The 12,500-nt window shown below is 32.5% G+C and overlaps 1 protein-coding gene across 1 annotated transcript in view; it reads right to left on the bottom strand.

Annotated features, from left to right (window-relative positions):
* Window positions 1-10,040: 10,040 nt before the first annotated feature.
* LOC119598320 (ras association domain-containing protein 4-like) overlaps window positions 10,041-12,500 on the bottom strand; it is a 13,025-nt gene continuing 10,565 nt past the window's right edge. Inside the window, exons 8-10 of the mRNA XM_037947979.1 lie at window positions 10,807-10,928; window positions 10,590-10,687; window positions 10,041-10,176 (exon numbers count right to left, since the gene is read on the bottom strand). Of these exons, the coding sequence (XP_037803907.1) occupies window positions 10,119-10,176; window positions 10,590-10,687; window positions 10,807-10,928 (278 nt within the window). The 3' untranslated portion in view covers window positions 10,041-10,118. The remainder of the gene's footprint in view (window positions 10,177-10,589; window positions 10,688-10,806; window positions 10,929-12,500) is intronic.

The following is a 12,500-nucleotide window of genomic DNA, read 5'->3' as shown; positions in this document are numbered from 1 at the left end:
TCTTTCTGAGTCCCTGGAATCTATGGTTTTGGCTCTTCACTCATTTAACAATGAGCGAAGACCTTAGGTTTAGAGGCCACATGGACCAAAACAAAGATCCAGGATTTGGGGGGCCTGTTAGGAGAACCAATTCAGTCGGTACATGCTTGCAGCGAGGACACCGAAGTCGCTGAGAGCTTTACATACCTTGGTCTAGGTGTCTTCTTGACACTGCCAGTTTTGCTGTATGTAAGTGAAACCTGGATGCTATCTCGTACCTTGGAGTCGTATCTTGATGCCTTTTGCAACAGGTCCTTGTGCAGATCATGGGGTATATTTGGTAGGACCAGATAGGACCATATGTCCTACCGACGGCTATACCAGCAACCCAGGCTATACGGGCACCTAGCTCGTTTCCCTGTGGATGGAGGAGGTGCGTGGGACGACCTAGGAAGCCGCCAAGAGGAACCCTCGTCGGCGTTCGCTCCACTGACTGATTGATTATTACTACTACTGCTATTATTGATATCATCATCATTGTTATTATAGGTGTTGCTATCACAATTTTGATCATTATTTTTTTTATTATTATCATTATTATTATTATTATTATTATTATTATTATTATTATTATTATTATTATTATTATTATTATTATTATTATTACTACTACTACTATTATTGTTGTTGTTGTTGTTGTTTTTTTTAAAACTACTACTGTTATTATTATTATTATTGTTTATATTATTAGCATCGTTATTATCATCATCATTATTATTATTATTAGTAGTAGTAGTAGTAGTATTGTTGCTGTTATTATTAATATTATTATTTATTATTATTATTATTATTATTATTATTATTACTAATAGTATTTTTATTATTATCATTATCATTATCATTATTGATAACATTATCATCATAATCATTAGTAGTAGTAGCAGTAGTAGTATAATTATTATTATTATTATTATTATTGTTATTATTATTATTATTATTATTATTATTATTATTATTATTATTATTATTATTATTATTATTATTATTATTATTATTATTATTATTATTATTATTATTACTATTACTATCATCATCATCATCATCATCATCATCATCATCATCATCATCATCATCATCATCATCATCATCATCATCATCATCATCATCATCATCATCATCATCATCATCATCATCATCATAATCATCATCATCATCTCATCATATCATCATCACTATCACTATCACTATTATTATTATTATTATTATTATTATTATTATTATTATTATTATTATTATTATTATTATTATTATATTATTATTATTATTATTATTATTATTATTATCATTATCATTATCATTATTATTATTGTTGTTATCATTATTATTATTATTATTATTATTATTATTATTATTATCGTTATCATTAATAATAATATTATTAACAAAATGGGGACTGCAAAAGGGAAGCAATGTAACAAATCTACAGACATTGCGAATGGCAGACTGGGCAGCGCAAAAACCTAAAGGTAAGTTTGAATACCTGGGCTCTGGTAATGGACAAGGAAAAGGAACATAATAAAGGAGGTCGAAATGCAGTCGAAATAAGAAAAATGGTCGATGAGAGACGATGAGACAAAAGAAAAGGTCAACAGAGGCAATAAAAAAATATCAAAGACGAGCGAAGACTAAAGTAGATTGACAATATTGCTGGAAAACAGACAGTGGGAAATGAAGAGCAATGGAGAAGAAAGTACATGCAAAGAAAGGACGGACTGTGTTCAGAGAGCCTTTCGTTAAAAAAAATGACCAAAAAATAGAAAAATAAGAAAGGATGAAAGTAAAAAGAACGATGGATGAATCTGAAACAAGCAAGAGCTAAGTGAGGAAAACAGCCCTGTAAGAAAAGAGAAAAAATAAAAAAGTGATTAAGTTGAAAACAAGAAATATAAACACATATTTGTCCCAAGCCTTCAATTCTTCATTTCCCAAAACAGTCCATAACAAAATCAATGGTTATGGTTAATGGTTACGAAGCAAAATAAATGTGGTAGGCATCAGAGGTCATACAGCACTATAGAAAGGTGTAGTAGTGAAAAAGAGTAAAGAGGGGAGTTAGTTGATGATTAAATGTGCTACATGTCAAAAGCCGCACAGCAGGTCAGGACAGGATGGCACTGAAAGGGGCAAAGAGGGTTGAGGGTAGAGAGGTTGGGAAAAAGGGGTAAAGTTAAGAATAAAGGGTGATTAGATCTGTTAGGGAAGAAGTGTGCATGGATGTCCGTAGGGTAAGACAGGGAACAGATCGTGGGGGAGATGTAGAAACATCTTGGGAGGGGGGGGGGCAGAGCGAAGAACAGTACTGGAGTAGGGCTTCCTGTCTGGCCTCACTCCATGTTTGAATCTGAAATTTGCTACTTCAGACTCAAACTTGTAGGTAGGGCAGCACTTATAAAATACATATTGGGAGCCACCATCATTGGCATATGTGCACGATTGTGTAGAGCAGTTTGATCGATTATGACCAGGTTGGGCACACACAGGCCTTCGGGCTGTGGTACAGCAGGTTTAGCAGGGAGGCCTAGACGCCAGTAATTCTGATATTGGCGGGGGAGAGATTGATATGGACGGACAGGGAGACACTCTCTGGGGAGGTCATGCACATGAAAAGTAATTTGGCAATGTTAGCAAAGGACTTACGACGGCCTCTAAGGGGAATGGTGTAACACTGTACTGATACTGCATCACAGTCCACGAAGCTGGCAAGTAGGTCTTCACAGCTGACCAATCCTTGTTATAGACTGGGCAGGCTGTCGGGGATATGGAGACAGTTCTGGTACAAATATTGTGGGAGGGATGAGGTTGGGCAGGAATGGGCTTGTCAGTGAAGTCTGTCAGGGTTGATAATGCTTTAGCTTGGGATTCGGGTGTAAGTGTGACAAGGCTGGAATGATCGAGGAGGCTTGGAAGCAAACTTTCCCTACTTGTTTTTAAAGGTATTGTTGAAAGAGGGGAGAGTTGTCAGAATAAGGGGCTGTGGCGAGGATCACGAAAAATCGATCCCATTTAGCTGGGCTAAACAGAGTATGCAGGAGGTTTGTAGAGGTGGAGGTAGAAGAACAGGGATGTGTGGAAGTGGGAGTAGTGTTGAGAGGTGGACAACAAGGCTGCAGAGTAGTAATAAGGGAGGAGGGGGTAGTAGATGAAGACAGCCTTGGGGTGGAGGAGATGAAGTAGAGGATGTTGGGAGAGGAGGAATGTTTTCTGGAGATTGAGTAATGACCTGAATGGATGGTTTGGCCTGGACTGAGGTGATCGTAGGTATTCAGAAGGGGGTAGGAGAGCCCGAGTGTGAGGCTAGTTGATACAAGGGCATGCCTTAATGCCCCTTATATGGGTGCAAAGTCTTCATTACTGGCCATGGTAAGCCTGGAGTATGTTCGGGAGAGAAATGGTCCACCCCTGAGGGTCCCCTTGTGAGGTAGGGACTCAGGTAGGGGAATACCAAGCCAGTGGTTCTCCCCAGGCTGTTCATGACTGGCACAGTCAGCCTTTCATCCTTTCAACACAGTAGGAAGTGGACAGTAGAAGGGGTTGGAGAAGAAAAAGAAATGGAGAGGAGAAGAAAAGACAAATTTTAGTTGAGCTGAGGGCTGAGGCCCAAGGAAGGGGTGATCTCCAGCATTGGGTCCCAGTCTCCGTCTTCTAAGCTCCTCCCACAGCAACGAGCATGGAGTTGGGAGTGATAATAAAAACCATGAATTCAGCATTCACATAATAAGTACTAGAAAATCAAAAACATTTGACAATGGAAAAGGAAAACTCAACTCCATAAATTACAAAGGAAACAAAAAGAGTAAATCTTGAGCTGCCATATTTATTACCATGCATATTAGTACAAGATAATATAAATGGTTTAAGTAAGAAACAAATACATATTTAAACATTTAAAGAAAGTAATATTTCAATAAATTCTCTTTCAAAATAATATAAACTATAAAAAAAAAAATCATAAAAATTATGAGTGTACATATACGTGCAAATAATAAAAAGATACAAATTTGAAATTACAAATAAGAATATAACCTAACCTAATAAAAATATATAGATATATAAAATCATATACATATAATGTGATCATTACTAAAAAGTACAAACATATAGTCATCAGCAAAAACTACATGAACTAGAAGTATCTTGCACAAGAAAAGGTGGGAATGTCAATACCATAATAACCAAAGCCCCATCACTTGATGTTTAACAATATAACCAAAATTTGAGAACCAATACAATTTTGCATGAGATTATTATACTTCAGGGGATAAAGTATACAGAAATTTCTTTCAAATTCATGTCTTATTCAGAAGAAAGAACTGGTATGAAGTTTTCTAGATAGTAAGAAAGTTCACTTTGAAAATTATCAAACATCTTGTTTTCTTTTAAATCAACTGTTTCATCATCCAACTAAGAGTCTCTGAGTATTTCTAATAGGCAGTATATGAAGTACAAAGATACAAGTTAAAATACAAATATATAGGTATATATAGAAAGGAATGTTACAAAACTAAAATCTGAGAAGCACTAAGCATCAATGACTTCGTATGTACATGATGTGCTAAAAAAAAATACAATGAAGCCTCATAAAATCACAATGATTGAGGAAGACAAGCTTTAGAATCATGATAATCTCTTGTACAATAATATGACACACAAGTTTTAAAACCCATTCTATTTTAGTAATGGAAGTGGAAATTAAACCGTAGTATGTTCATTTCACTTGATTACATGGGTCATGTCCCAAGATAATGAAATACCTAGCAGTACCAAAATCTCAGGCAGTCTGACATGAATATTTAGTGAAGTTTCAGAATGCAAGAAAGTCTACCAATAACACACATCATACTTTGAGCATCTTATTAAACACGTGACACGATTGAGATTCTGACTCATCACAATTCCTTCAGCTTCCTCCCCCTACAAGACCTTCCTCTCCTTTCTTCCTCTGCACACCACTACACCAACGACTCTGTTTCCTGTTCAAGACTATTATAAAAGCTTTGGACACAATTGCACCAGGAGTTTCACAGCCTCCTTGTTCAAGCTCTAAGTCTATTGACTACTACTGTGCAGATAATCAGATTCACAAATCTGTAGTAAGACCAGATAGTAGAGTACAAAAGTTATGTACATCAGGATTTGTTTTGGGGGGACATTAACATTCTAATTCCTTTTCATAATCCATCTGCAGCTTCTGATGACTGCCCTTTGAGCCATAACTAACATTTATTGTGACAGCTCTTTTGTGACACCAAAAATATAGCAGTAATAAACCAGCTGATATAATACCTGCAGCACCAACCAATCCAATGTTAATAACATAACAAAAAAATATTATATTATAAAACACATCACCACCTGCTGTATGTCCCCTCGGTGAATGGACACAATGTAGAAAAGTGTCCAACCTTTCACTTCTGCAATTTTCATGTCTCAAGATAACACTCAAGACAACAGATATAACAACACACACACACACACACACACACACACACACACACACACACACACACACACACACACACACACACACACACACACACACACACACACGTGTTTGCGTGTGCAAACACACGCAAACACACACAATCACACATGCACGCACACATGCACGCACAAATATACGCACACATGCACGCACAAATGCACGCACACATGCACATGCACGCATACATGCACATGCACGCACACATGCACACACACACACACACACACACACACACACACACACACACACACACACACACACACACACACACACACACACACACACACACACACACACACACGTGTTTGCGTGTGCAAACACACGCAAACACACACAATCACACATGCACGCACACATGCACGCACAAATATACGCACACATGCACGCACAAATGCACGCACACATGCACATGCACGCATACATGCACATGCACGCACACATGCACACACACGCAAAGACATGCACACACACACATGCATGTATGCACACATACTATGCATGTACACACACATGAATACATGTACATACACACATCCACACATATCACACAAGCACGCACACACATACACATGCATGCACGCACATGCATGCACACACACACACACGCACACGCACGCGCACGCGCACATACACGCACACGCACATGTACACACACACGCACATGCACACACACACACACACACACACACACACACACACACACACACACACACACACACACACACACACACACACACACACACACACACACACACACACACACACACACTCACATTCACACACACACACACACACACAGAAAGTTTTACTTTTTAGCCATCAATATTGTTAATTCACAATAACCTAGTTCCAACAATTACCATAAAAAATGCCACCACTTCCCTAGTATCAAAACAAAATATTAGAACAAAATTAATCCCTTAATCAGATCTTGCATTCCCCAAAATGTACAGCCAAAAAACAAAAATTTATTCATTAGTTACTGTTTACACATGTTGCAATAGTTAAACATTGCTTCCCTAACCAATGTACAATGCTACATGTGCAAGTGAATGCCCAAAACTAAAGTAGATAGTGTGTTGTATTACAGCTACTAACTACATTATCTCTTCTTGGAAAATGAGATTACCTCAGCTCTGCTATGTTACTCTATGGTCATTTAAACACCAAAGACCTCTAAAGTGTTCTCCAGCTTCTGGCTTCAGAATTATACATTACATGTTCTGTGGAGTGACAAAAACTATTTCTGCAATGTTGGAAAAAAACACATATTGCGAGTCATCCAAGGAATCATAGGAGGAGTCTTATAACTCCTTTCAAATGTTTTCTCCCTCAAAGAAAGTAAAAGCATGAGCAAGGGGGAAGTCGGTGGGGCATCTACTTTCAGTTTCACTACTGAACACTCTGGTGGAAAGAAAAGTGACCTGGAAGACGTGGACTCACCTGTAATATCACACAAAGGAAGTCTAGAGAGAAGAGATTTTTTTTTTTTATTCCTTTTCTGATTTTAAGGCAGAAGCTCTCTTTGAAAAATATTTGCTGATGTTAATATATCCAGATTCTTATTAGAGAATGTAACGTAATATGAATTAACAAGAAAAGATTAATGTAGGTGCAATGTAATTTTTTTTTTCGTTTATACTATCTATAAATTCTTTGACACCAGCTAACCTTTATACACCTACACCTAACAGCCAGGGAACATCCGCATGATGCCATCAAAATCACTATGTGTATACCAGTTACTGGCAGCAAAATAGCATTCTCCCTTCTTTCCCTATCAGTCAAAGAAATCTGTGACAAAAAAAAAACATAAATCCATTTCCAGAACCCATAAAAAACAAGCAATGCAATACATACATCTTCACTATCTTATGAGTATACTGTGAGTTACCATTCAATCCTATTCCTCTTGAATATGGTATTCTCTGACAGGCATAAGCTCAAGGCACTGCACTAAAATACACATCCTCCACAAAACAAAAGCATTATTTCAACAATCTGCGAATGCCAAATTATGTATTCCTGCACACACAGAAGATCTCCAGCACACATCTTTTAGCTCAGATCTACTTATGGGAGCATTATACCTTATAACAGGTACATGTAAATCTATCCTCAGCAAATGCTGCTCATGTCAATGGAGGCAATGACACAAAAGCAGAAATTAATTTCTACATGATATTTTATGAAAAGCAAGAAAGACAGCTACTAGTATTGAATGTAAGATTACCTTTTCATAAATACACAATTTGCAGAATTGCAAATGATGCTGAATATTAGCTTTACATATTTTTGGTACATATTATGCCCTCTGGAATATATGAAGAGTATCTTCTCATTTCTTTTTCACGACAAGGACTTTTACGACCAATGAGTAATAAACCTTATTGGAATTTGAAATGCTGTTAAATTCTCAATACCCTCCACACCAAGGGATACTAAGGCCCTCATTACTGATATATAATTAGATCATAAGTCATTCCTTGAATCTTCACATGCAATTAATATTAGGCAACACAAAATGAACTGTGTATACATAGTGTATGGGTCACAAAGAATGATATGTGACAATATAATTATTATATAGCTTTTTTGCCTATCACAGTCACATAAAACCTACACTTCCCTTTTGTGTATAGCCAAACAAAGCTATTTTTTCATGAATATACAATCTTCATGATAACAATCTATTTAACCGTTCACAATTAGATATGTGTGACTTATATTTATAGATACATTCACTAATGAATGGTAAGAGATGAACAAGGGTAAGCTATGGCTGTTAATGAATGCCTACACATCTTCCCCTGTTAAGTCATTCACCTCATTCATACCTCTTTTTCAACATTTGCCACAAGGAAATATGATTCAGGAATATCCCTGTCATATTACCATAAAAACCATAATCCAGTAACACTTACAAATATGTCCCTGTGTTGAGACTGACAAATCTCTCTATTTTCTACATTCAATTCCTTTCAACAGAAATCCTATAAAGGACATGAGCAATGAGGGGAAAAGTTGACATTATGGAAGGAAGACAGAAAGAAGAGAAATGAGACCGAGTGAGAGAAAAAAAATATGTATAAAGTGTAAGGAAAAACTACACATGATCTAAACTCCAACTCACTGAGCAGTTAAAGCTTCTTCCATAGTATCAAGGCACAGGCATCTTTCCTCAATCTAAGGTCAACCCTAACCTTCCATCAAATGATCTATCTTGCCTCAGAGTTGAGGCTGATCAACACCCTCTACCAGCAATTTTTTGCAACAGATTTGATACAGCAATATACTTTCTTTCCTTTTTGGAATCAAAGCATAATATCATCCCCTATCGACTCCAAAATCGAAACCTATGGAACCTTTCTACAGTTCTCTCTATCCTTAACACAGCCAACCACAGGCTCCTTTTGGATTCCAAATAACATGTGTGAGATTTTCCCATACCCACAAACCATACTTGTAAGGCATGTCAAATATCTATCAAGATTGCAACCTTAACACAAACTCAAATACTTTGCCACTGCACTTGATCATCTACAACAAAGGCTACTGAAGAAAAAAGATGATGAAGGTTAATACTGTCAAACATCTTTGTTTATAAACTTGACAGTCCAGAGTTTACTAGACACTGGTTCATGTCTGCAAGTTTATATACACTTCCATAAATAAATAAAATCTAGCTAAGTAATACAGCCATACCCTTCAGAAAGGATTAAACATTAACTTGCTATTTATGACAACAAATAAATAAATGATGACAGGAAAAAAAAAAAAAAACAAAGATGACATTTTTTAAATCCCATAAAAAAATGAAAAATATTAATAAATACATGAAAAAAAAACTAAAATGCCAATATAAAATAGACATATCAATAAATACAAATAAATACATGAAAAAGTACCTTTTGGTTAGAATATTTAAAACCACCAAATTCCTTAACTTAAGATTATGAGACTAAAGAGAGCATATAGTATTTGTGACCCCCAACAGGGGATACAACATATGGCCTTTATCTCTGGCTGCTTGACCAGACAATTGTGTGTTGTGACTTACCTTTGAAACTGAACTCATGATGCAACAATAGGACTTCCAACACGTGGACAAATGTGAAAGCTGTGCTGGGTTTGCAAATTGGATTATACACCAGCAGAGTATTTATGTCCAAACATATAACATTAGAGCCCGTTGCATCTTTCCATTAAAAATCAGTATATGAATTATTAATATTAAAATTAAACAAACACCTGCAATAAATACAGATGTATGAGATTCATCTATTCAGGTAAACTTCAATGGTAGTATAATAAAACAATAATAATGGTATAAAAACAAAATCAAGAACTCTTGTAACTTAAAACTCCATTGCTAAATCATTACCAAATTCAACAATCACAAAGTGTTCTGATATATATATATATATATATATATATATATATATATATATATATATATATATATATATATATATATATATATATATATATATATATATATATATATATATATTCATCACATAGCAAGGGCACTTTGCTCGCCAAGAAATTTCTCCGAAGGTCTCCTGGCTTTTGGTTTAGATATGTTGCCTATACATCACACACCACGTAGCTCCTTCATTCTTCGCTGGATGTAGAAAGCCATACTCTCGTACCTGGAAATGAACCATTGGTTATTTCTTAGTGACCCTTGACTTTGGTTCTGATACATCTGCACTTCCAATATTCATTGATGTATTGTATCTCATAACAGACTCATAAAATAAGAATTTAAAATCATTACTAAATGAAGAAATAGTGAACTGCAAACTATATTTTAATTTTTCTTTTAATGGAGATTTCTGTCACTTTGGGTTGGTGTATTTGGAACATCTACCTTGAAAGTAAGTGCAACAGTATCTCAATGCATTCAACAAAATCTACCTATCCAACACAACTAAAGTAAAATTTCAGTGGTTAATTAAGCATTTAGGCCAAATCTCCCAAAATTAACCCATCAAAACAGTATACAACACACCTATAGAAATACATTAATTATGTAATAAAAAAATAAATACTGTTCACTTACTTCTGACGAACAGCAATAATGTTTCTCATCTCTTCCTGTTCGTACTGGAGCAAGATAGCCCGACACTCAGCCAGACTAAGGTTCAGGAATTGGGCCACCTGGAATACCATGTATTAGTGCCATGAACACCATAGTTTCTATATCCACAAACCACTTGCACTATGTATATGCACAAGAAAATAATATAAAATGGACTTTGAAGCACCCTAGTACACACCTGAGGGGAAATCTCGTCTGTCTGATGGGCATCCACTATGAAGAATCGAGCCACTTCCTCATGTGGGCCGAGCATGACTCTTGTGATGAGTGGGTATTCATCATCTCTAATACGACGCCTCTCTGTAAAAGCAAGAAGGATAGTAGATGTGTATATATATATACATATATATATATATATATATATATATTATATACATATATATATACATATATATATACATATATATACATATATATATACATATATATATACATATATATACATATATATACATATATACCTATATATACATATATATACATATATATACATATATATACATATATATACATATATATATACATACATATATACATATATATATACATATATATACATATATAAATACATATATATACATATATATATACATATATATATATATATATATATATATATTATATATCTATATATATTATTTATATCTATATCTATATTTATATATATATATATAATATATATATATATATATATATATATTATATATATATATATATATATATTATACATAAATATATATATATATATATATATCTATATCTATATATATATCTAAATATATATAAATTATCTAAAATTATATCTATTTATCATATCTTTTAATATTATATTATAAATTATATCTATATATATATATTTATCTATAATATATATAATCTATTTATAATCTTTTTTTAATATTATACATATATATATACAATTATAATTAACTATATATAATAATATAATAATTATATATACTATATTATTATTATTATTATATATTATATATTCTCTATATATATATAAAATTTTTATATGATTTATATTTATATTTTATATTTAATTATTTTATATTTTATTTATATTTATTTATATTTATATTTAATTATTTATATTATATATTATATTTATATATATATATATATATATATATATATATATATATATCTATATTAGTACCATTTAATATATATTATATTATTATATATATATATAATATATATATATTATATATATATATTAATTATATATATATACTATTATATTATCTTTTATATATATTGTATATATATTATTATTTTACTATTCTATATCTTTCTATATATCTTCTATCATATATATTTATCTATTATATTATATATTATTCTATTATATATTGTCTATTATTCTATTATCTTTTTATATATCTTTATATCTATTTATTTATTTACTCTCTATATCTATTATATATATATATATATTATTATTATATATATCTAAATTATATATATTTTATATTATATATATATAATCTATCTATCTATATATTATCTATATATTATAATATCTTATTTATTATTTTTTTTATGTATATTCTTTATCTTCTATATTTATGTATTATTTTTTATGTATCTATTTCTATAGCTATATCTGATTCATTATCATCATTATTTCTATATTATATATTATCTCTTCTATATATATATCTATCTTAAATCTATATATACTTTATTATCTATATCTATTATTATTATATATATATATATATATACTTTATATATATATACATTTATATATATATACATTTATACATTTTTCATATACATATTTATTATATATTTATATATATAATTAATATATACATATTTATACATATTATTTTTATATATATATTTATATAAAATATTATA

The sequence above is a fragment of the Penaeus monodon genome, chromosome 41 (genome assembly GCF_015228065.2).
Source record: "Penaeus monodon isolate SGIC_2016 chromosome 41, NSTDA_Pmon_1, whole genome shotgun sequence".
Lineage (NCBI taxonomy): Eukaryota > Metazoa > Arthropoda > Malacostraca > Decapoda > Penaeidae > Penaeus > Penaeus monodon.
Note: the sequence above shows the minus strand (reverse complement) of the source record. Positions and strands in the feature narration are given on the sequence as shown.